This window comes from Mustela lutreola, chromosome 18 (genome assembly GCF_030435805.1).
Source record: "Mustela lutreola isolate mMusLut2 chromosome 18, mMusLut2.pri, whole genome shotgun sequence".
Lineage (NCBI taxonomy): Eukaryota > Metazoa > Chordata > Mammalia > Carnivora > Mustelidae > Mustela > Mustela lutreola.
In genome coordinates, this window is record NC_081307.1 from 9,462,451 (window position 1) to 9,485,535 (window position 23,085).

The window sequence follows — 23,085 nt, forward strand, 5'->3', positions numbered from 1 at the left end:
TCTTTTTGTGAGTTCGTGATTTTCTGCAGATCTTAGCATCTTTTCTCTTCATTTGTTGTGTATCTACTACTATAGGTTTTTCCTTTGTGGTTACTATGAGGCTTATATAACTCATTTTATAACAATATATAATTAAGTTTGATCACATTCTAAAAGTACATTTTTACCCCCCTCCTGCATTTTATTTTTGATATCACAAGTTATAGCTTTTGGCCTTGCGTAGCCCTTACTAAGAATCACAATCATAGCTACTTTCACTCCTTTCTCTTTTAACCTTCATACTTCATGTATCCACTTTTACAACATGAGATTGTTCTGAATTTTACCATGAATTTGCCTTTGTCATTGAGATGTATACTTCTGTATCTTTTCCTGTTAGTAACTGATGCCCTTTCCTTTCAATTTTAAGAAATTTCTCTAATGTTTCTTGTAAAGTAGTCCTAGTTATGACAAACTCCTCTAGATTTCGCTGGTATAGAAAACTCTCTTCTTTAATTCTGCAGACAACACTGCCAGATAGAATATTCAGGGTTGACAGTCTTTTTTATTTCTTTCAGTACTTTGAATAGATTGGGTCACTTCCTTCTGGTCTGTGATGTTTTTGCTTAAAAATCTGCTGGTAGTCTTACAGTGGTTCACTTTTTTTTTTTTTTAAGATTTTATTTATTTGACAGAGAGAGCATAAGCAGGGGGTGTGGCAGCCAGAGGGAGAGGGAGAAGCAGGCTCCCCGCAGAGCAGATAGTCCAAGACTCTCATTCCAGGACACCAGGATTCTGACCTGAGCCAAAGGCAGATGCTTAACCAACTGAGCCACCCACGCACCCCATTGTGGTTCCCTTGTACATTACAAGATGTTTTTCTCTTGCTGACTTTAAGATTCTCTCATTATCTTTAACTTTTGATACTTTAGTTATGAGTCTTGGTGTGGGTCTCTTTATTTCATCTTATTTGGAATTCTCTCTGCTTCCTGGATGTAGATGTCTGTTTTCTTCCCTAGATTAGGGTAGTATTCAATCACTATTTCTTCACATACATTTTCTGCCCCTCTTTTGTTTTCTCCTTCTGGGACTCCTATAATGCAATTGATATTGTCCCTTAAGCTGTCTCTATTCATTTTACTCTTTCTTTTTCTTTTTGCTACTCTGATTAGGTGTGTTCCACTATCCTGTCTTCAAGTTTGCTGATTCTTCTGCTGTATCTAGTCTGCTGTTGAACCCCTCTACTGTATTTTTTGGTTCAGTTATTAAATTCCTCAGCTCTATGGCTTCTATTTTGTACTTTCTTATATATGCCATCTCGTTGTTGAAGTTATTACTTTCTTCATCCATTCTTCACCGTAGCTCAGTGAGCATCTTTATGACAGTTTTGAACTCTCTTTTAGGTAAATGATTCATCTCTGATTCATTGAGGTCTTTTTCTGAGGTCTTATCTTATTCATTAATTTGGAAATATTCCTCTCTTTCTTCATTTCCCCTAAAATTCTGCATTAGATAAAATAGCCATCTCACCAGTTTTGAAGAAATGGCCTTGCACAGTTGAACCTTATTATTCAATTCTGACAAAGCTTCTGGTTGTCTCTCAAACTTTTGTGAATATCTAATCCTCCTAATTCTTTTTTAGGGGATGCCAGTAATTGAGGGTATGTCCAGAGCTGTCAATGTCCCAAAGGAAAGAATCTCAGCACCTACATTCAGTTGGATTGGAAGTTCGACTCTCAGATAGCAGCTGTTAAAGTATGAAACTATGCTTCTTTACAAATTCATATTTCTAAGTGATTAACAATCATTTTTTTAAAGATTTATTTATTTATTTGAGAGCAAGAGAACATTAACGGGGATTGTGAAGGGGCGAGGGAGAGAATTCTCAAGCAGACTGCCTTCTGAGCATGAACCCTGATGTGGGGCTCAATCCCAGGAACCTGAGATCATGACCTGAGCTAAAACCAAGAGCTGGATGCTTGACCCACTGAGCCTCCCAGGTGCCCTTTAGTAACTTACAATATTAATGAAACTCCAAATTTCACCTGTAATCAGCAGAAAACTTTTTGAGTGTAGACCTATAGGTATATTAATTATAGAAATTAATAAGTTCTATTATTTAGATGAAATAAGTCATTTAACTCCATAGTTTGAAAGAGGAGGATAATAGACCAGAAAGTTATCATACCTTGTTTTGGGATTGAAGTATCTGTATGATGATTCTAGTATTAGGGCAATAGTTCTTGATAGAGAGAACCCTACAAAAAGAACAAATACACACATCAGTGATGTGCCATATCCAATGGCTTTAAAATATAATTAAATTCAGAATTAAATTGATGTGTGGGTAAGCATAATAAAACATAAGATTCACTGTTACATAGTTCTAAAAATGTTCTGTTTAAAAGCATACATGGTAAACAGTGCTATTGTTTTAGCGATTTAGTAAATGAAGTCTATGAAAAGGTCAGGTCTTGGTACTAGGAGACTGTAGTCTTCTATTTTTGAGGAGGAAATAGTTTCATGTATTTTAGCCTTCAAACTCAAACACATTAATTATAGGAAAAACAGAGATTGCATTTTTGTCTATAACATGAAGTAGCTCATAGAATATCTTATTCAACTTTCTCATTATGCATAATAAAAAACTAAGGTCTATCTCATCTGTACTGTATAATGCACCGCATATGTTCTCAACTGTTTCTTGCTATTTGTAGAATCACCTTCAGCTATGTATGTTTATTATGCTCTGGGAACCAGGAGTTCTTCTGGGTTAGACATAATGCCATTACCTTCACAATGAAGCTATTAATACAAGTCAAGTTCCTGCTCATAGATAGTTCATAGTTGAAGGTGGTCAACACCAATTCTAGTCATCTTGAAGATAAACTTGCCAATAATCACAAGCACATTATACCAAATGATACATAATATTTCAGGAGAACTACTGGCATAAAACCCCAGTAAGTAAAGCCTACTAACAGGGCTCACTAATCACAAATGACATCTTTATTTTTGGTGGGTTAAAGATTTTATTTATAATGGTGTTATCTGAACAGTTATCAGTTATTTGTATGCTTGCTTTTTTAATTTAAAGAGTTAGTATCTGTATGAAACTTTAGGAAATATGCGAAGAAGCATAGAGATACTCAGAATACTCTATTTTTTACTTCCTTATTCCTACAACTTCACAGTCAAAAAAAAAATGGCAGAAGAAATCTGGAATACAATGAACCTAGTGCTTTGACAGATGATATCATCTCCTCTTTAGTCCACTGCACTAGGCTTTATTTTAAAAAGAGGTAGAAATAAAATCAGCACTGAAGCATATAAAGCAAAGTGCCAGCTTCTTACCTCATAATGTTTGAAGTGTCTTCAGCTTGCAAATCACTGCACAGAGGGTTGGCTATAATCAGGCATGCCTCCGCAAATTCCACCTATTCGTCAAGATTAAACCACAGCCATCTTGTTAATTACATGGGAAATGCTCTACTGCTCCCCCTGTGGGTTTTCCTATGGTTTTATCATAAAGTTTCCCATAAGAAAGAGAACACTCTTGAGAAGGGAGTTGTGATAAGGACGTCTTTACATCAGAATCAGAGTCTTAGAGAAGCTGGAAGTGCTGGAAGTGCTGCAGCAGACAGATCTGTGCTTAGGGTCTAACAAAGATGCAAGAAAAAGTGCATACTTATAGTTCTCCCATTGCCCAAAACCAAGTTTTTAAGCAACTCCCTGTATATTTATGTGACTTTCAGGAGAGCAAAGAATGGGGAAACTGGAAGAATGTGTGGCCCAAAGTAAGCATTCCATACTTGTGGATTCTGAATCTTAAGGGTTTAGAAGATTATTGTAGTGGCTCTTGTAATATCAATTTTTGAGAAAGAGAAAGCTTATTCTGAGATTGTCATTTTCTATTTCAGTTCTTTATGTTAACTCTACCGATCTCTGATTCTAAAAACTGCAGCCCTTGGTATGATTCTGTGAAACCTAAAACATCGGGGAAGCTGCCTTTGATCTTAATTGAAAGCTGCCTAGATGTCCTGACTTAGCTCATTATTTTTCTTCCCAGCCTTAATGGGATTTTCCTTCATGTTTCTCCTATGAGAAGGCATATCAGTGTGTTTAGAAAAAGCTGGGAAATCTGTCATCTGGTAACAATCCTACTTGCATGGTAAAATTAAAAACACTTTTGCTATCCATAACTTTTTCAGATTTCTTAGACTGATAAAATAAAATTGCATTAGATAAATAGAGAATTTAGTAAAATAAATAAATATAAGTATAGATAAACAATGAGTTCTGCTTGGTATCCATCAAGGAGCATTTAGAGATCAATTATTACATTTCCTTTATGATCAGTTTTTAAAATTGAGGAAGTCTTATTTTCCTCCAATTAAAGCATCTAGAGTAATATTTTTGAAAGAGCAATACATCTTATCATCTTAATTGTTGCAGCTTAGGGAAACTAGAAGAAGAAAAAGAACTAGTTCTTACCGAAACCCGCCTCAGATCATCCCACTTTAGTGCAGATCCAGAAACAAAAGTTGTATAGGCCATGTTGCACTTAAATATAGTTTCTAATTCCAAGGAAGGAGGGACCCTGGGCAAAGAATGTAGTACTAAAGATGTAAAAAGATGCCTGAATTTGGTGTAGAAATTGTTATATTTATTTAGTGCCTTTAACAGAACTCTTAATCTCCTCTAGGATCCTCCCTTCCTTATCCATACTAGCCTTATTCTAGGCATGGGACTGAAGCTCAGACCCATCAATCACCAAGATATGATAAAATGCAAATCAGGTTGATGTCCAAAAATTAAAAAAAAAAGGAATTACTAATAAGGATGATAAAATAAAAACATCTCAATTATTTGAAAAGACATGGTATTTTAAAACAATGATGAATTTAATGAAATAGCTTCTAAATATATAAAGAAAAAATTGACAAAACTAGAGAGATAAATCGATGAATTATCACAGTAATGAGAGATTTCAACACATTGCTCTCAATTGATTGACTGAACAGAAAAAAAATGTCAAATTTGATGTTTCTAAGTCCTTTTTTTTCCCTTTTATTTAGGTAAAATTAAAATTGAAAGATATATAAAAGGTATCATGTGATAATTTGATATGTGTATATATTATGAAAGGCTTCTTCCCATTAACTTAATTTATACATCGATCACTTCACATGATTGTATTTTTTTTCAGGAGACCCTCAGATGTTATTCATCTTAAAACTAGAAGTTTGTACCCTTTACCAACAATTGTCTATGTCCTCCCCCCACATCCTAGCTTTAGGCAACCACCTTTCTACCTTCTGCTTTTATGAGTTTGACTTTTTTTTTAATCCTAGATATAAGTGATAGCACACAGTATTTATGTTTCTTTGTCTGACTTATTTCACTTATCATAATGCCCTCCAGGTTCATCCAAGTTGTCATAAATAACAGGAGTTCCTTTTTTACGGCTAAATAATAGTCCACTGCTTATATATGTATATACACATGTATGTGTATATACACATGTATTCATATGTATATGTGTGTATGTATGTACATACATGTATGTGCTGTCTGTGTCTATTTTTTTATCTATTCATCCATCAATTGACCCTGAAGTTAGCTTGTTTCTATACCTTAGTATTGTGAATACTCTCCTAAATTTTTTTTTTTGAGAGCATACAAATATTTATCAAACTGATAAATTACTCGACCAATAGGGAAAGCCTCAGCATACCACAAAAAATAATTGTCATACATATTACAATCTCTGGTCATAATACACTTTAAGTTAGAAGTTAATAACAAAAAAAATCTCCATTTCTTAAAAAAATAGACTGCTAAAAGTGACATGGGTTAAGAAGCAATTATAATGGAAGTTATAAAATTCTTACAAATAAATCATGTTGCAAACACTAAACAGTTGAGCCCTGGGATATAACAAATGCAATGCTTTAGAAGTGGTTTATAGCTTTGGACATTAATTTTGGAATAAACCCACAGAAATAAGAAGGAAAGAGACAATAAAAATAGGAGTGCAAAGAATGAAATAGAAAATAAATTATGAAATAAAGATGATGAATAAAACTAAAAGCTGGGTCTTTGAAACAAACAAACAAACAATAAGAAACTTACACAATAGGCAAAGATTAGTAAAATCAATGGGGAAAGAAAAAAGACAAAAATACAGGAAATTGAATTCATTACATCAAATGAAGAAGATAAAATACCTATAGGGAAAGTAGAGATAAAAATAAGAATGAAAGAATATAACAGATAGCCAAGTGTAACAGCTTTTGAGATTCAACAAAACATATTACTAAAAATATATCTTATCAGAACTCACTCTAGAGGAAACATAAAGCCCATATAGTCCTATGACTATTAAAGAAATTAAAGCCATAATTTAAAATCTCTCAAAACAAAATAAAAACAAAACACACACAGACACCAAACAAATTTTAAATCCACCAGTTCTAAATGGTCTTATGGTATCTTCTACCACACTTTCAAGCAACAAATTATCCAATTTTTTTATACAATGTCTTTCAAAGACATTAAAAAGAGGGAATAGTCTCTAGCTAATACTACAAAGCCAAACTAACCATAACTCCAAAACTACTAATGTACTTTACCACATTAACAAATTAAAAGTAAAAATACAGAGTCATCTCAGACGCAGGAATTTTTTTTTTAATCTTTAAAGATTTTATTTATTTATTTGGCAGAGAGATCACAAGTAGGCAGAGAGGCAGGCAGAGAGAGACGAGGAAGCAGGCTCCCTGTTGAGCAGAGATCCTGATACAGCGATCCCAGAACCCTGAGATCATGACCAGCGGTGAAAGCAGAAGCTTAATCCACTGAGCCACCCAGGGGCCCAGATGCAGGAATATTTTTAAAATAAAAAGGATGTCCTTAATGACAAAATGTTAGAAGAGTTTTCTTTGAAATGAGAAAGAAAAGAGGTAATTGCCACTTTTTTTGCTGTTATATTTGAAGTCTTATCAAGTACAGTAATAAAATAAAATAAATAGTACACAGGATTAGAAAGGAGGAAATGACTGTCTTTATTTGAAACTATTATTTACGTAGAAACTCTTAACACACTATAAAGAAAAATATTTAAGTAATGGAGAAATTTAGCAATATGGATAGACAGAAGGTTAATATACAAAAGTCAATACTGTGTTTTATACCAAAAGCAAACAACTAGAAAAACTAACTAACAAGACAGTATTTCTAATAATTTTAGAAAATATCAACTGTTTAGAAATATAAATACACATAAAATAAATATCACAATATTACTCAATTATGCTATATATTCTCTAAGCCTAGTTATCTGGCTCTTCTGGAAGTTTTGAGAGCTGATATCTATTTATACATTTCTTTCTGCTTAATTTAACTATAAGCAGTTTTTGTTATATGCTACTAAGTATCCTGATACACAGGAATATAAATTAGTATTTTAGTTTTATGACAATTCCTATCATAACATCTTGGAATTTTTGTTTTTTAAATAACTGGAAACCAAAGAAAGAAAAGCAAGAGTTTCTCTATCAGTTACATAATTTTTTCAAGATAATTCATGGCTAGAAATAACAAATTGTTATTTCTTGAAATTCTTTGGTTTGATTTGGCTCAGCTGGATGATTTTTCTGCTGCATGTAGTTTTGCTGGAGTCACTCCTTTGCCTGCATGTAGCTGAGAGTGTTAGTGGGTTAGAACATCCAAGATAACATCACCTATATATCTATAGCCTCAACTGGGCTAGCTGGAGGAGCTGGCACCTGGATGGACCTCCTCTCCACCAGAGTGAGTACTACTCACCAGAGTAGGTGAACTTCTTCTATAGTGCTTCAGGGCTCCCAGAGACTGGAAGCAGAAGCTGTCAGGCCTCTTAAGGGCTGAGCCCATAACTGGCCCAATCACTCATGTACATTTTATTGGTTAAAATGAATCAAAAGTTTGTCTAATTTCAACAGAAGGGAGAACAGACTACTTTTGTTGGAGGAATAGACTATGTGTCAATAATTGGGAGGAATCCTGGTAGCCACCTTCTAAAAACAATCTACCACAAGGATTCACATCCCTCCCCTATACAAAATATTCTCACTTTCTCTACCCAAAGTTTCGTCTCTTTAAAGCCTCAGTTTCAAGTCCTGGATCTTGTCATCTACATCAAGTCTAGATGTGGATAGGGCTCCTCTGGTACATCTCTTTCTTATCTGACGACCCATGACCTAGATAGACAAGTCATCTCCGCCTCAACACCCAGAACATCCTGACAAGGCAGGAAAGCTGCAGCAGACATTCCCAACCAAAAGATACTGGGATGGTAATGGACGGCACACAGAAATCACTGGTCCTCTGAAACTGTGAAATCTATCTGAGCACGTATTATCATGCCCCCTGTCTCAGAGGGCAGAGCATGTTTTTGATTAGGGCCCCATTCTTCTCTAATGAGCCAATCCATTGTTTTTCTTAGTTCTTATCTCTGCCCTCTGACCCTATGAGTCATTTTCTGTTTTCCAAATAAATGGCCCATGTTTGTTCCTGAGTAGCTTTCTCAGCCTAATTCCTACCTATGCTGGGTTGGGAGCCAAGAGGCATTTGCTTCCATTGTGAAGTCTCTCTGTCCCTTTTACTCCAAGCTGACAGTTAAAATTTTCTTTAAAGCACTGATGACTTTCTATAAATGTTATTCAGGTTCATGCCCCCAAACTCATATCCTTAAGATTCCTTTGGAGACAGATCTCTACTTTGAGAAAAGTCAGAGTTCTGGGAAGAATGTCCTTCAGCTTCTTAGAAGCCCTTTGCCTGCCTAAGAGGACCACCTACAAGTCACCACCTTACATTTTTCTGAGGTCTTAACAAAGGGTCTTATAGCTGAGCTGCATCCTTGATTAGATCCTACCCTTTGACTTGAGGTCATATTTTATAGCAGCCTGGATTTGACCCCCTTACCCTGAGGTCATTTACCACTGGCAATTTTTGGCCTGCTGGAGAGACTATACTGAGCCTTCTATATTTTGTTTAAGTTCTGCTTGAAGACTAAAGAGTTACTTTTTACCTCCCTTTTCTTACCATATCTCATCATACATGATTATACTTAGAGCAAATGGCACCTAACATTCTTTCAGGAAATTTTCTCAGCCATCTTCACAGTCTTACTTAGTGTATTTCCTATCTATCATGTTATTTGGGGTGACATCGTTACCAAAATTGTGCTGTTCTTTCTGTACCCAATGGCAGTTTTTCTCACTGTTTTTCTAGCCTCTAATAACAGTCTCCAGGCAACCCATCTAGCCTCTGCCTACCACCCATTCCAAGGAGAAAGCCACATTTTGGCTTTTGTTGTGATAGCAGCCCACTTCCAGGACCACCTTTTATATCCATTATCTCTCCACAAAATAAACCATTCTAGAACTTACTGATCTAAAACAACAATAGTATATTATTTCTCAAGATTTTGTGGGTTGACTTGTCTCAGCAAGGCAATTCTTCTGTTCCCTACTGTGTTGACTGTGGCCATTCACTAGGGTACATTCATCACAGAGCTTGACTGAGAGCTGGAATGTCCAAAATAATTTTACCTGCACGACTGTTGTCTCACGTGACTAGAGCAGCTGAGGGTTGGCTGGGCCTTCTCCCCACCAAACCATGCTACTCTGACTCTTTACATGATGATATAGGTTTCCAAGACAGTGAAATGTGAAACTACCAATCCTATTCAAGTTTAGGCCTGAAATCAGCAAAGTGTCACCTCTGTCGCATGTGGCATTCAATTGATCAAATCAAATCATAGAGCAGGCCAGACTCAAAGCGAAGTGGAAGAGACTGCGCCTCTTATCTGGAGGAGCACTATGAATATACAGTAGGGAAAGGAAATGTTAATAGTTGTGATAGAAAAAAATCTACCAAAATAGCAAATCATGATCATTGTTTTAAAGGAAATGCAATGGAGCTGTGAGAAAGGAGGATTAGAAGACACTAATTCAGATGGCTTGAATTGGGGGTGGGGAGACTCTCGGAGTGCTAAAGCATAAGAATAAACTGATCATACACAGTAGAAGAAGAGTTTCGGAGAAAAAAGCACAAATAAAGTGGCCTTCCTAGAAACTAAGGAGAGACAAAATATTAATTTTGAAGAGGGTTGTGACAGTGGAGATGAAGAGGTAGAAACAGAATTAAAACTTATTAAGGAGACAAAATTGATGATTTTGATGAAAGTGTACACAGGGTTTGAGGGAAAGGAGTGGCAAACACAATGTTTCATTTTCTGTTTTTTTTTTTTTTTAAAGATTTTATTTATTTATTTGACAGACAGAGATCACAAGTAGGCAGAGAGGCAGGCAGAGAGAGAGAGATAGAAAGAGGGAAGCAGGCTTCCTGCGGAGCAGAGAGCCCGATGCGGGGCTCGATCCCAGGACCCTGAGATCATGACCTGACCCGAAGGCAGCAGCCCAAACCACTGAGCCACCCAGGCGCCCCTCATTTTCTGTTTTAAGGAACTGCACCGATAACATCCCATTTACTGAGAAAGAAAAACGCTATTTTCTCTCCTTCCTTTATATATATGTATGGTACATATTTCCTTCCTACACACACACACACACACACACACACACACACAGACACGAGAGGGACATAAGATTCTGAGTTTACTTTTGAAAATGTTTAATCTGAGGGGCCTTTGAAAACCTGGGATGGAAATATCCAGTAAGCAATTACTTTGTGAAAACAGAGCCACAGAGAATGTCTGGCAGGGGGTATAAATTCGGATGACAATAGAGTCATCAGAAATTATAGGTAATTGGTAAAATTCCAGATGAATTTTATATCATTTTTAAAAATTTCATTCATTCTCTTGACAAGTACCTGTAATAACCTCCATGAAAATGCAGCAGCAAATATATCTAATGATATTCTTTTTGTCTCAACTGGATTATAATTATTAGCCCCTTATCACGATGTTAGCACTTTTTAAATTATTTTTTAATATAAGGATTCAAGTAATATGCCAATTACTGAGAAGACAGGAAGGCAATGATAGTGAAACAAAACTGTTGGCTGTCCACCAATAGCACCATGCTGGAGTTTACAATGCTTACTGGTTATCTCATATATGAGAGCCCAAAGAGATAGTGGACAGTGGACTTGGCATGCCTTAATCTAAACAGTACAAAGTGTTAACTATAAAATGTGTGAAACTGAAGTGATCCCGTATACAATGCTGTGTAAGAGCAAAATGTCATTTTGAATATGTCTGACTTATTTAGCGAAGTGTGGATGACTGATGAGCCTTTTGGACAAAATCGAGAAGCTAGTTCAGTACACTTTACACAAAATCAATTCCAGAGAGCTTAAATATAAAATAGCTCAGTATGAAAACATAAAAATGCCAGAAGAATATTTGCTTAATTCTAAACAGAAAGACCAAAAAATGCCAGAAAAGCCAGATCCCAAAATGAAAGAGTCGATGGATTATAGTGCATGTAAATCCAATGCTCTGTATTAAAATAAGAGCACATGTGCACACACACACACACACACACACAGGCAAAGAGAAAAATATTTACAACACATGACACAAAAAGGCTAATATCAAAATACATTAAGACTGCTTAGAAGTCAGTGAAGCAACAGATAATCTTCCTCATAGAGAAGGAAATAGAAATGAAAAGATAAGTTCCTTCATCCATCAAAAAAGGAAAAGAAAATGGTCAAAACCTACAAAACCTGTTCAGTCTCACTAGGAAACAAAATTGTAGGAAGGGAGAGCAAAAAGGAAACCATCGCAACATAAAAATTGTTCAATCTCACTATGAATCTAATTGTAAAATAAAACGAGAAAACCATTTTGCCTACTTAAAAATCTTTTTGTATTAAGTATGCATTTTCCAGTGTTTCACAAACTACTTGTGGAAATGTAAGCTTCATAGAATAAAAACATCACCAAAAACAGTCCTCTCTGCATCAGTTTGAACTGACGCTTCCAATTCTGAGAACTAGCAGAATAATAGTTGTAAAATGCAGCAGACTTGTGTACAAAATGATGGTCATATGTAATAATAATAAATATGGAATACTTTCCTAAATGACAGGAAAGCTTTCAAACAATGTTAGGACATACACAGGAAAATGCCAGGCAAGATATATTTTAAAATATTCTCTGAGATTAACTCTGATTTTTAAGATTGCCTTTTCTTTTCTTTTTCCTTATTATTCTTTCTTAATTATTCTTCGAATATTGTAAAGGTCGTTTTTTTTTCCCACTAAAAAAATGCACACATATTTCAAGGATTAATTTAGACTTCATGAGCCATACGGATACACTTACTCTCCCAGAAAAACAATCTCGGTGTTGATTTCTCCTGCCTTATGGCGGAGAAAATTCCTCAGGAAGGCAGTCACACTGTCAACTGTAATGTTTCCACAGACCACGATGAACCTAGGGAGCAAGACTATGTGAGATGGATCCTCTGAGGAACAGAAGTATCTTCCTGTCAAGATTTAGAGATGGGCAATTGCTTAAACCCAGTTTTAAATCAATCTGGTATTTGAATTACCCAGATTTTAAAAACAGAAACACTGAAGATTGCATCTCCAATAAGGAGAAGAAACCTAGATTGCTGTATTCCCAACTCATCCCACATTGGGTATGAATCCAATCATTTGAATTCCACATAGCTTTTCAGGAACACAATAATAACTATCATAATTGTTGTGTTTTTCATAGTTATTATAACTTATAATGGACTGGTGCATGTGTTATTTCACTTGATTTTTCTTTCCACTTGATTCCTGATTAGCTGATACAGTCTTTTTTCAAAAGAACAACAGAGGCTCAGCATGGTTCACTGAGTTTCTCACAGATAGTATGGTTGAGGTGGCAGTTCATTCTAGGTCATTGTGGTTTCTCTTCCACATCAAAAATAGCTAGTCCCTACAGAAAAGTGAGTCCAATGGAGAGACATCTAGGACAGGTGCAAAAATCTATGCATGTAACTTTTACAAGGAGAAATAGCTGTCCTTTTCTTTGGGTTTCATGCATTTAAAGTATGCATTACTCGTTTAAGGAAACCAAAAGTGTACATTTGGCCTAACTTAACCTTAAATTTTCCAGACCTTTTGGGCTACTTTGGCATGTGTTCTGCATCCTTTTCCTGCAATAAATAGGATTAGACTTTGGCTTATCTAGTTCATTTCACTGTTTTCAATATTTGTTTTTCACTCATTTCATCATCATCATCGTCATTACTAGTTTTTACTTTCCCCTTCAGACTCCTAGGTCAATCTTGGTTTTTGTCCAGTTGTGCTGAGACCACTCTAAGAGAGTTTCTCTTCACTGTACCTGTTTCCTCTACAGCAGATGGAGACTAAATAAAAAAAGAACTCCTCAAATTAAAGATCTCCAATCCATTCTCTCCTTCTTAGATGTGAAAACCATAATGGAAACTGAAGTAACACATCACAGAGAAATAGGTTACAAAAACAACTCCAGCTCTGTTTCCCTTCTGGAACAGGTGGCTGTGACATGGACAAAACAGTTGATCTACGAAGTGTTGTAGAAACTATGGAAATTGTTCTTCCCCCTAGCAAAGCTCTGCCTGGGAACAAGCCCCCATATAGCAGAGGGGAATATGGGCCAAGACAATAGAATTGAAGCTATTATTTTAAATGTGAACTTAATTTGAACCATTATGTGAGGTTAGTCATAAGTTGGCCATATGATCAAAATGAATAGGACAATTAGTAATAGATGTAAGAGAAGAGTTAGTGATAGGGGAATGTAGAAATGTTGCTATAATCAATACTTGACAGGAAATGACAACATTATCTGTCATTTTAGTTGATTTACTATGAGCTAAGCATCTATACAGCAGTGATTATCAAATAGCAAATATCTTCTTCTGGTATTTATTTTAGCACAAACCTCTTGGCTAAATGAAGGACCTTGCCAAGATATTCACCTAGGCCAGGCAATAGGTGTTTAGAAAGGGATATGTGACTAGTAGGATTTCTCAAACTGTAGAAATTATACTTGAAAGCTATACTTACTTCTTCCCTTTGACTACTTCATAGGCACTGGTGTATTTCCTCTTGTTAGCAAAAAGTTCCACCATTTCAGGGACATAATTCGCAAACAGGACCTACAATGACCAGCAAATAAAATCTTAGGTGTCTTTATTTCTAAGGGTAGTCCAAACTTTTGAGATTATAAAGGAGAAAGAAGGTACCTAACACTTTCTCTTATTTAGGAGGGGTATGACTATGAACTGTTTTTAAAAGGCAGATTAAGGTGATTTTTCTTCCTTACTTCAACCTTTGGATTTGTTTAAATAGAATAAAGTGCTTTGCAGCATTCAAATGATGAAAGCAAATAAGGCCAACTTCCTGCTTGCCTAGTCACATCTACCTGCCTTTCTCTTTGAGTTGGTACTTCTTGAGGCCTTAGAAAAAAATAAAGCATGGGGGGACAGAAAGGCATTCAGGAAAAATGAATGAAAAGAGGGATGTAGCAATATGGACAGAGGAATATCAGCAAGATAGAGTAGAGAATTCTGTTAATGGTTTTTAAGGGATTGAAATTAAAGTCACTAAAAGAAAAGGAGGTTTCCTTTGTCTAAGACACACTCCTGAACCAAGGACAGATATTTACATATCTGAAATAGAATGCTAGTTCAGAGAGAGCTTACTCATTTGGTCTGGAAAGAACAGAATTTTCTTCAAATCAAATCTCCAATGCCCTTCCTCCTCTTTGGAAGAAAGTCTTTAGTTGGATGGCCAAAGATTAAGGAATACAACATTGCTCAATTCAGTGTAGAGGGTAATAGGGAAAGTCTGCTCTCCTTCGTCTGCCATCATCCTCATCTTTGTCCATCAAGCAATTATGCCATGCACTCCAGGGGGTGCAGTTTGGAAAATGTGGGCTCTAAATATCTTTCCATTTCCTCTGACACTTGCTCTGAATAATGCAACATTCATTCTCAAACCTTGTTTTATTTCTCACCAGTAACTACATGTTTTGGGTTAGTAAAGATATTAAAAATATTCTTCACCAAACTCCCCAGAGTGAAGAACATGATGAAGGTCCGTCCTAGGGATGTCTTGGCTACCACATCTCCAAAGCCAACAGTTGACGTTGTTGCCATGACCAGGTAAACAGACTCAAAATATGATATATTCTGTGAATTTCTACCTCTGAGCCAGGGATCACCAGAATTTTCTACCTGTGCAAAGAGAGGAGATTCAGGAAAGGTTTCTGAATGGAATCCAAGGGAAAGTTTATAAAGAATAGGCAAAACATTTTGGGTAATGGCTCATTTGACCATTCAATCCAAAGGAAGCGTTAGGTGATTCCCAGGTTGTTCTGAAGGGTTTGCAAAGTATGGGTCGTGATTGTGAAGTCTTGTTTTACTTCACTGTGATAACTGCTGAACGCTGAGGTGACATGTAGCTTGAGCCCACATTTGGAGTGCTCCACCAGAGGACTGGCAACCCACATCTTTCTCTTCCATTGGTTGAATTATAGAATCTGAGAGTCATGAGACTCCAAAGCTCTCAGATTGACAATTACTATTTATTCTCATTTTCCACCCGCTCAGGATTATCATTAAAAAAGAAGCACTTATAAAAAGGAAGAAGCCCTTACATGAGCACTTCATTTCAATGAGCTTAAGCACATGAAGGCTAAGCGTCTAAGGAAAAGCAAATAAACAAGTTTTCCAGGTCATTCCCCACCTCCAAAAAAAAAAAAAAAATATTTTCAGTGATTAGACAAAAAAACTCTGAAGAATATTTCCTCTGATTTCTCCCTAAGTCTTCACATTTTAAGAAAACTAAATTTATTAGATATCTTTCTTATATTAAATAAAATGAGTAACTTAGGCAACGGCACTATACTTCATGTTTGTAGTATATACATAAAGTTATAAATATGATATATACCATACATAACAAACAATAATTATATAATGTATACAACTTTCTTTTTTCCATTTTTAGACTTCTTTTCCCAAATAGCTTACCTATTTCCCATGTTTTACATTTCTATTTTGCACAAAAATGATAAAATGTTAGAGATGCTTGGTGAAAGTAGGTTTTTTTGTTTCAGTGTTAAGAACTAAAACAGAAATCAGAAATAACACTTTTTATTCAGGTATTTGATCACTTTTTAAAAGTGACCTTTTCTGGGCACCTGGGTGGCTAGTTGGTGAAGCATCTGCCTTAGGCTCGGGTCATGATCCCACATTTGCTGTGTCCTTTTCCTCAGGAACACTAATTTTATAGTCTGTTCAATTTTATAGTCTGTCCTAAGATTGATCCCACATCGGGCTCCCTGCTTCGCAGAGAGCCTGCTTCTCCCTCTTCCTCTGACCCCTTGAGCTCTCTCTAGTGCTCTCTCTAATAAAATCTTTAAAAAAAAAAAAATAAAGGTGACTTTTTTTAAGTTTTTTTAAAAAATATTTTATTTATTTATTTATTTGAGAGAGAGATCAAGCAGGGATGGGGAAGGGGCAGAGGGAGAGGGAGTGGGAAGGCCAATTCGGGGCTTGATCCCAGGACCCTGAGATCATGACCTGAGCTGAAATGAGATGCTTACCTGACTTAGCCATGCAGGTGTCCCTAAAAGTGACCTTTTCTTAAATTTGATGAGTAGGTTAAGCATATGGACTCCTATAATCTCCTACTCCAAAATAAGGAAGGGATCATACATCTATATTTAACTCTCATGGCTGGCAGTGGATTTCGTTGCGAAGTCTACTAATCTGCTTCCACTAACTTCCTGAGTCTTCACTGTTTTCTAAGACTAGTATATTATAAGAAAACCAGTTTAAACCACACAGATTAAGTTACATATATATGTATTTAAGTCATATATATATATGTATGTGTATATATATATATACACATACATACGTACCCCCCAGGATTAACAGATAATTTCAAGCTAAAACTTCATAGAGTCTTTTATAGCATCATCTCAGGACAGGGGTTCAATCCTATCCTGACACATTTTATATAGATGAAAACTAAATTTATTTCCACCTGGAAATCTCCTTCACAGGTTAAATCACTCTTCAAGGTTTAGCTCTCCCTCTCTGGGAGTATTTAGTGATTCGGTCCTCCTCCCGTCTTTCCTTCCCAGATTTGGCAGCCTCCCGCTGGCCTACTTGTCCACTCTGCTCTTCCTTCGAACCTTGGGAGCGTAGACCTATCCGTCTCAGATGGGAAATTAGCTAAGTTAAGGTAAAGGATTATGGACCAATGTCAAGACATGGAATTATTTTCTATTTTTAACTCCATCTTTCAAAACAAATGCCATGTTTTAAAACGCCATGTTGTTTATCTTTGGAAAAGAGATTCTATAGGGGAGGACACAAGGATGCTGTCCCATCTCCTCTTACCTCCTCACCATGTGCACGAGTTATGTTATCTTTATATTGTACAAGTGTGTATAGTCTACAGCCGTAATTCCCTTAGTTATATCTTAGCCTACTTCTAATTCATTAACTAATCACCAACACTACTTTATACCATGTTTTCCTCTTTCTTGAGTTTCTGGTTTTGATTTATCTCCTATGTGGCTGGATTTTCCCATCAAAATATATTTTTATTTTATTTTAATTTTTTCAGTGTTCCAAAATTCATTGCTTATGCACCACCCCCAGTGCTCCATGCAATCTGTACCCTCCATAATACCCACCGCCAGACTTACCCATCCCCCCAGCCCCCTCCCCTCCTCAGTTTGTTTCTTAGAGTCCATAGTCTCTCATGGTATACCTTTAAAAGGGACTCATGGGTGCTATTTTTCTCTTGAGTGTTTAAAACGACAGGATAGGCTATATTTTCACGCAACTTTGCAGACCCAACTCTAACACCTTTGGTATTGATTGATGTTGTTAAGAAATCTGAGGCTGTTTTTCATATCTTCCTCTTATACAGACTTCACTTTCTTCTGCTTGGATTCTCCCCTTATCCTTAAAGATCAGTAAACTACTCCAGAATATGGTTGGATTATGTAATTCAGGGTCATTTTTTCTGGGATACAATATACCCTCTAGCCCACAGATTCAAGACTTTATTTTAAAGCATTTTTCTGGTGCCATTTGCTGTGTCCTTTTCCTCAGGAACACTAATTTTATAGTCTGTTCAATCAACATTGCTTGGAGTTCCTTTGTTCTTTTCCACATCAGTGTTTTCATCGTAAAACTGTCTACCATGCTCCTAAGCATGTTTCTGTCACATTGATTACATTTTGGTTCCCTCTACTGTAATTTTCAGCTCTGATAATACTTTGTCCTTTTCCCCTAGTATTATTCAGCCCATTTGTCCAACTCCTGTTACTGATTAATAATCCTTTATTTCAAACCTGATGTATTTTGTTTGAATTTGTATTTTTAGTTTTCAAAGCCTTTTATTTGCATTTTTTTCCTCAAATATGGATGCGTTTTGTTTCTTAACTTCTCCTTTGTTTCCTTGGACAAATTATCTCGTAATTGTTATTCTTCTGAAAGTTACATTAAAGAACTGTCATTATACTGACACCATACCTCCTTGCTATTTTTGGCAGATTTTAAGCATGTGCATCGTCCTGATTACTTTCTGGTTAATACTCACCTTTTAATGATATCAACTTTTAGCTGAAGGCCAGTAAGTACATGTGAAGATGGTGAGCTATGACAATTATAGCTTTCATTATGGTATGTCATTTCTAATACCCTCCCCCAAGAAAATCTGCCATTTTCTTTGCTCTGGGATCTAGCTCTTCTAGGTTTTCAACAGATCAAGTTGGGGTTACTTACAGTGAAACCCCTTACACACAAGCCATCTGGTTGCTTCTCCAACTTCCTCTGCATGCATCCTTCTCTGGAGGTCTCCTCACCTAGGAGACTAGATGCCCAACAAATGCCCAAAAAGGGCACGTGTTCACATGTTTAGAAAGGACGAGCAAGAGACTTTGATTCAAGTGAGCCTGATAGAAACTGTCCAACCCAAGAATTCATGCTTAACAGGGAGCAGCTAGTCTTCAAGTAGGACTGTTGGTGATCATGGTAGAGTGGATTGCCAGAACGTTGTATTTCCCCCAAGAATCTAGAAATCTGAACTTTTATTTGAGCTCACCAATAAAAGTGAGAAAACAATTTAAAAAAAGAAAAAGAACAGAAAACACAAACTAACTAGGTCAAATAAAATATGTTGATAGGTCACATTCAGCCTAAGAGTCCTTCATTGGAACTGCTATTGAAGATGAAAACTTCCTGTTACCAGGGTTTCTCCTGTAGCATTCTCTTGCCTACCATCCTGCAATGACCAATGGGTCTTGAAGACACTGATGATTGCTGCTCCCATGGGGGGCCCATGCATCCAGGTGTAATCCTCTAGATCCAGGATCTGCTTAGATGGCTGTGATATTTATTCTCTCAGTGCAATTTCCCTCCTGTTTGAGGACTGAGGAAGGATATGGCTGGTTTCAGATTTCTGAAAGTTTTATATCATGGTGCATTGGGTGCTTGACATTTTGCTTGACAGCTCAAGATGGTAACTTCAATTTCTTTTATTGTTAATGTTTTAATTAATTTTGAAAGAAGGACTCAAAGGGAAAAGATGCTTGCTGTATTTATTTTTTGTTTCATTTTTCTCCAAGAAAAACGACCCTACTTCAATTTTTGCATTTTAAATGACTGTTCCTCAACTGTCCTCAAGCAATAAAGTCCAGGAGTTTGTTCCTTATGGTTGAAATCTATTTATTATGATGTCGATTATGTGAGATAAGAATGAGCCTTTCCTACAGGCAAAGGAGGCAGCTATAAATGCAGATTGATTTCAGGAGAACTAAGAAAGCCCCAAAGCTCCCCTTTGCAACTCACCAATTCCTCTCCCACAACTCTCCACCTTCATTAGTGTGAAAATCTCTTACCTTCATTTCTTTGACTTTTTATTCTTTTGTAGAATCTGAGACCTCTATGAAGATATAGCAATACGATTCACCTGTTGCTTATTCTTTTGAAGGGTAAGCTTGTTAGAACCTTTCCTGAGAGCAAGTTTTGAAAGTTGAAAGAAGGAACATAGATACCTTGAGTACAAGCACCATGTATTTGTGAAAAATATGGAGGTATAGAAGACCCACAAAGGGAAAGTAAAATGACAAACTTATACAACAAGACAGGAGTTGAGAATGTTTGCCTGCATTTTTAAAAGAAAAGATATTCATGCTGACCAGCAAGATTAGAGAGTTTGATGAGATGCTTACCAAGTGAATGAATCCTGCAGCAGTGAACCAGGTACTAAGGACTATTGATAGCAGTTTGGAAAACTTCACTTCATTGCTAGAGGAAGAAAGACAAAAAACTGTTTGGCTCTGAATGGATCCAGGAAAACAATACCCTGTCCTCTAAATTCTGGTTACTTTTTGTTTTTGTTTTGTTTTGTTTTTAAACATATAATGTATTATTTGCCCCGGAGATACATTTCTGTGAATCATCAGCCTTAACCCATTTCACAGCACTCACCATAGCACATACCCTCCCCAATGTCCATAACCCAGCCAGCCTATCCCTACCCCCTACCTCCCAGCAACTCTCAGTTTGTTTCCTGAGATTAAGAGACTCTTGTGCTTTGTCTCCCTCCCTGGTCCCATTTTGTTTCATTTTTTTCCATCCCTTCACCCCACAAACCCCCATCCTGACTCTCAAATTCCTCATATCAGTGAGAGCATATGATATTTGTCTTTCTCTGACTTATTTCCCTTGGCATAATACCCTCTATTTTCATCCACATCATTGCAAATGGCAGGATTTGTTTTTTTGATGGCTGCATAGTATTCCACTGTGTATATATACCACATCTTCTTTATCCATTCATCTGTTGATGGAAATCTAGGTTCTTTCCATAGTTTGGTTATTGTGGACACTGCTGCTATAAACATTCAGGTGCACATGTCCGTTTGGATCACCACATTTTTGTCTTTAGGGTAAATACCCAATAGTGCATAAAATCTGGCTACTCTTCTGTGCCAGAAGCAATGGTATATTTACCTGGGAGCATTATTAGAAATGCAAGATCCCAGACTCCACCCCTGATTATAGATCTGCATCCTCTGCTTGATTCATATACACATGAGGGGTCTGAGATGCCCAGCTCTGAACACAGCCAGTCACATACTCTGTTCAAAAACTTTACACATTGCTATGACATCCACTACCCTGATACTATATTACTTTTAAAAATATATGTTTATCATCATAAAATGCATTTGATACATTTCTACATTGTCTAAAGTAACAGTACAAAGCACAGTATCCTAGGAATCCAGAGAATGGGTTTGTAAAATGGAATTTTGAGTCAATCACAGAAATGTCTTATATTGCTAAACTCACACCAGGATCTTTGAGTGAAAGTGATCAGACAAGCTCCAATTTACTAAAGTAAAGCTCTAGAATTTAGCTGAAATCTCTATGGTTTTCAGGTAGGGCCACCTGTTACACAAGAACAGCCTAGTCCCGACTGCATGAACACTTAGCAGTGAAATCCACCTGGCCTATAAAATTTGATGCTTCTAGGGAGAACATAGAGGCATGAAGATTTTCAATAGGTAACATTAAACCAAACTGCTTAAAACTTTAGAAGTATTGCTGTTCCAGGTACTTTGAACTTTTTTTTTTTTTTTTTTTTTTTTTTTTAGATAATTAGGTGGTTCTATTTTTGTAAGCAATTTCACGGCTGCTACTGGTTACCTCATGCTCAGAGAAATTGATCTTACATTCCTAGACAGAAGAGAAGTGAGTCATGATAGCAAGTAGGTAGAACCAAAGCCTGTGAATTACTATTATTTTGAAACTCTTTTGAGGGGAAAGGCAGAATTAAAGTGTAAATGGACTTACACATTGTAGCTCTGCAAAACAAAGAAAAAACAAACTCTTCCAAGTGATGGCAAACTTCTCAGCCACCATCTGATAGGAATACAATGGGAGTGAGTGAGTAGATAGTGTCTTGGGAGCTAAGGGATTTCATGGGATTTGCACTGAAATTCTGATGGGAAATAAGTTGAAGGTTCAGTTTACATTTTAATATCCTAATCCAAACCAGCAAGTAAACAGGATTTAAGGCAGGGCTAACACTTACCTGGTTCTGATGGCTCGGAGAATTTGCAGGATTTGAGGGAGTTCTAGCAGTCGCAAAGCTCTTAAGAACCGTAAACCTACAAAGCAATCAAAAGGAGAAATCTGCCGAAAGGAGAGGGTCACTTCAGGGAGAACTCTGTGTTATAACACAATTGGGGCTATTTATACTCTTCTTCTCCTAGAGATGCTCAAATACAAGGTAAGACACCACAGGTTTAGGAGCACGACCTCTACCTCAAATTCTGACCCTGACACTAAACAGCTGGTATAATCTAAAGCAGTTCCCTTAACTTTCCTAGTTCCTCATCTGCAAAATGGGAATTGTAAGTACCCACCTCATAGGGCTATTGAGCTAATAATGTAAAGCCTGCAGAAGCATGGCTCATGTATCATAAACATGACTCAACATCTAACTCTATTGAACTCCTCTTTAGAACAGACAGTCCATGACTCATAAACCACTTAAACTCTTCACTATAGAATCTCTACGATCTGTTTCTCACTTTTCACGTGATGTTTTACTTTACATAATTTGAGAACTGGGATGGCAAAGAATATTTGACAGGCAATAGATAATAGTACAAATTCCATAAAATCTGATAAAAGCCATCTAATTCTCATGTGCTGTCCCTACGTCTACACTGAAGACAAAATAATTAGGTAAATGTCTAACATGTCACAGCCTATCCAGATAGGAGGATTTAGAGTTTTTAAAGATCCAGAGATGCTTTTCATGTCTTCCAGTCCCTGTGGGATTCCAGCGTCATAAAGGTGCTGCAGGAGGAGGATGGGCTGTCTGGGCCTCACCTCTTGGGTTGTGGACGAGCCAGTCAGCAAACAGTAAACAATAAACAAATACTGTCACTTACTCTGCATCAGGTACACCATCAGGCACTGAGTTAAAAAAAATAAGTGCTGAAAATATGTTACAAAACTATCTAATCATGACGAGAAAAATTTTAAATAGCATTTAAGC

General features: G+C 36.6%; 1 protein-coding gene across 1 annotated transcript in view; it reads right to left on the minus strand.

Moving 5' to 3' along the window:
* The window catches only part of KCNU1 (potassium calcium-activated channel subfamily U member 1), a 149,851-nt gene that overhangs the window by 104,087 nt on the left and 22,679 nt on the right, over nt 1-23,085 (minus strand). The window contains exons 6-13 of the mRNA XM_059156311.1: nt 22,111-22,186; nt 20,240-20,315; nt 15,045-15,215; nt 14,044-14,135; nt 12,323-12,433; nt 4,474-4,579; nt 3,334-3,416; nt 2,168-2,237 (exon numbers count right to left, since the gene is read on the minus strand). Of these exons, the coding sequence (XP_059012294.1) occupies nt 2,168-2,237; nt 3,334-3,416; nt 4,474-4,579; nt 12,323-12,433; nt 14,044-14,135; nt 15,045-15,215; nt 20,240-20,315; nt 22,111-22,186 (785 nt within the window). The remainder of the gene's footprint in view (nt 1-2,167; nt 2,238-3,333; nt 3,417-4,473; nt 4,580-12,322; nt 12,434-14,043; nt 14,136-15,044; nt 15,216-20,239; nt 20,316-22,110; nt 22,187-23,085) is intronic.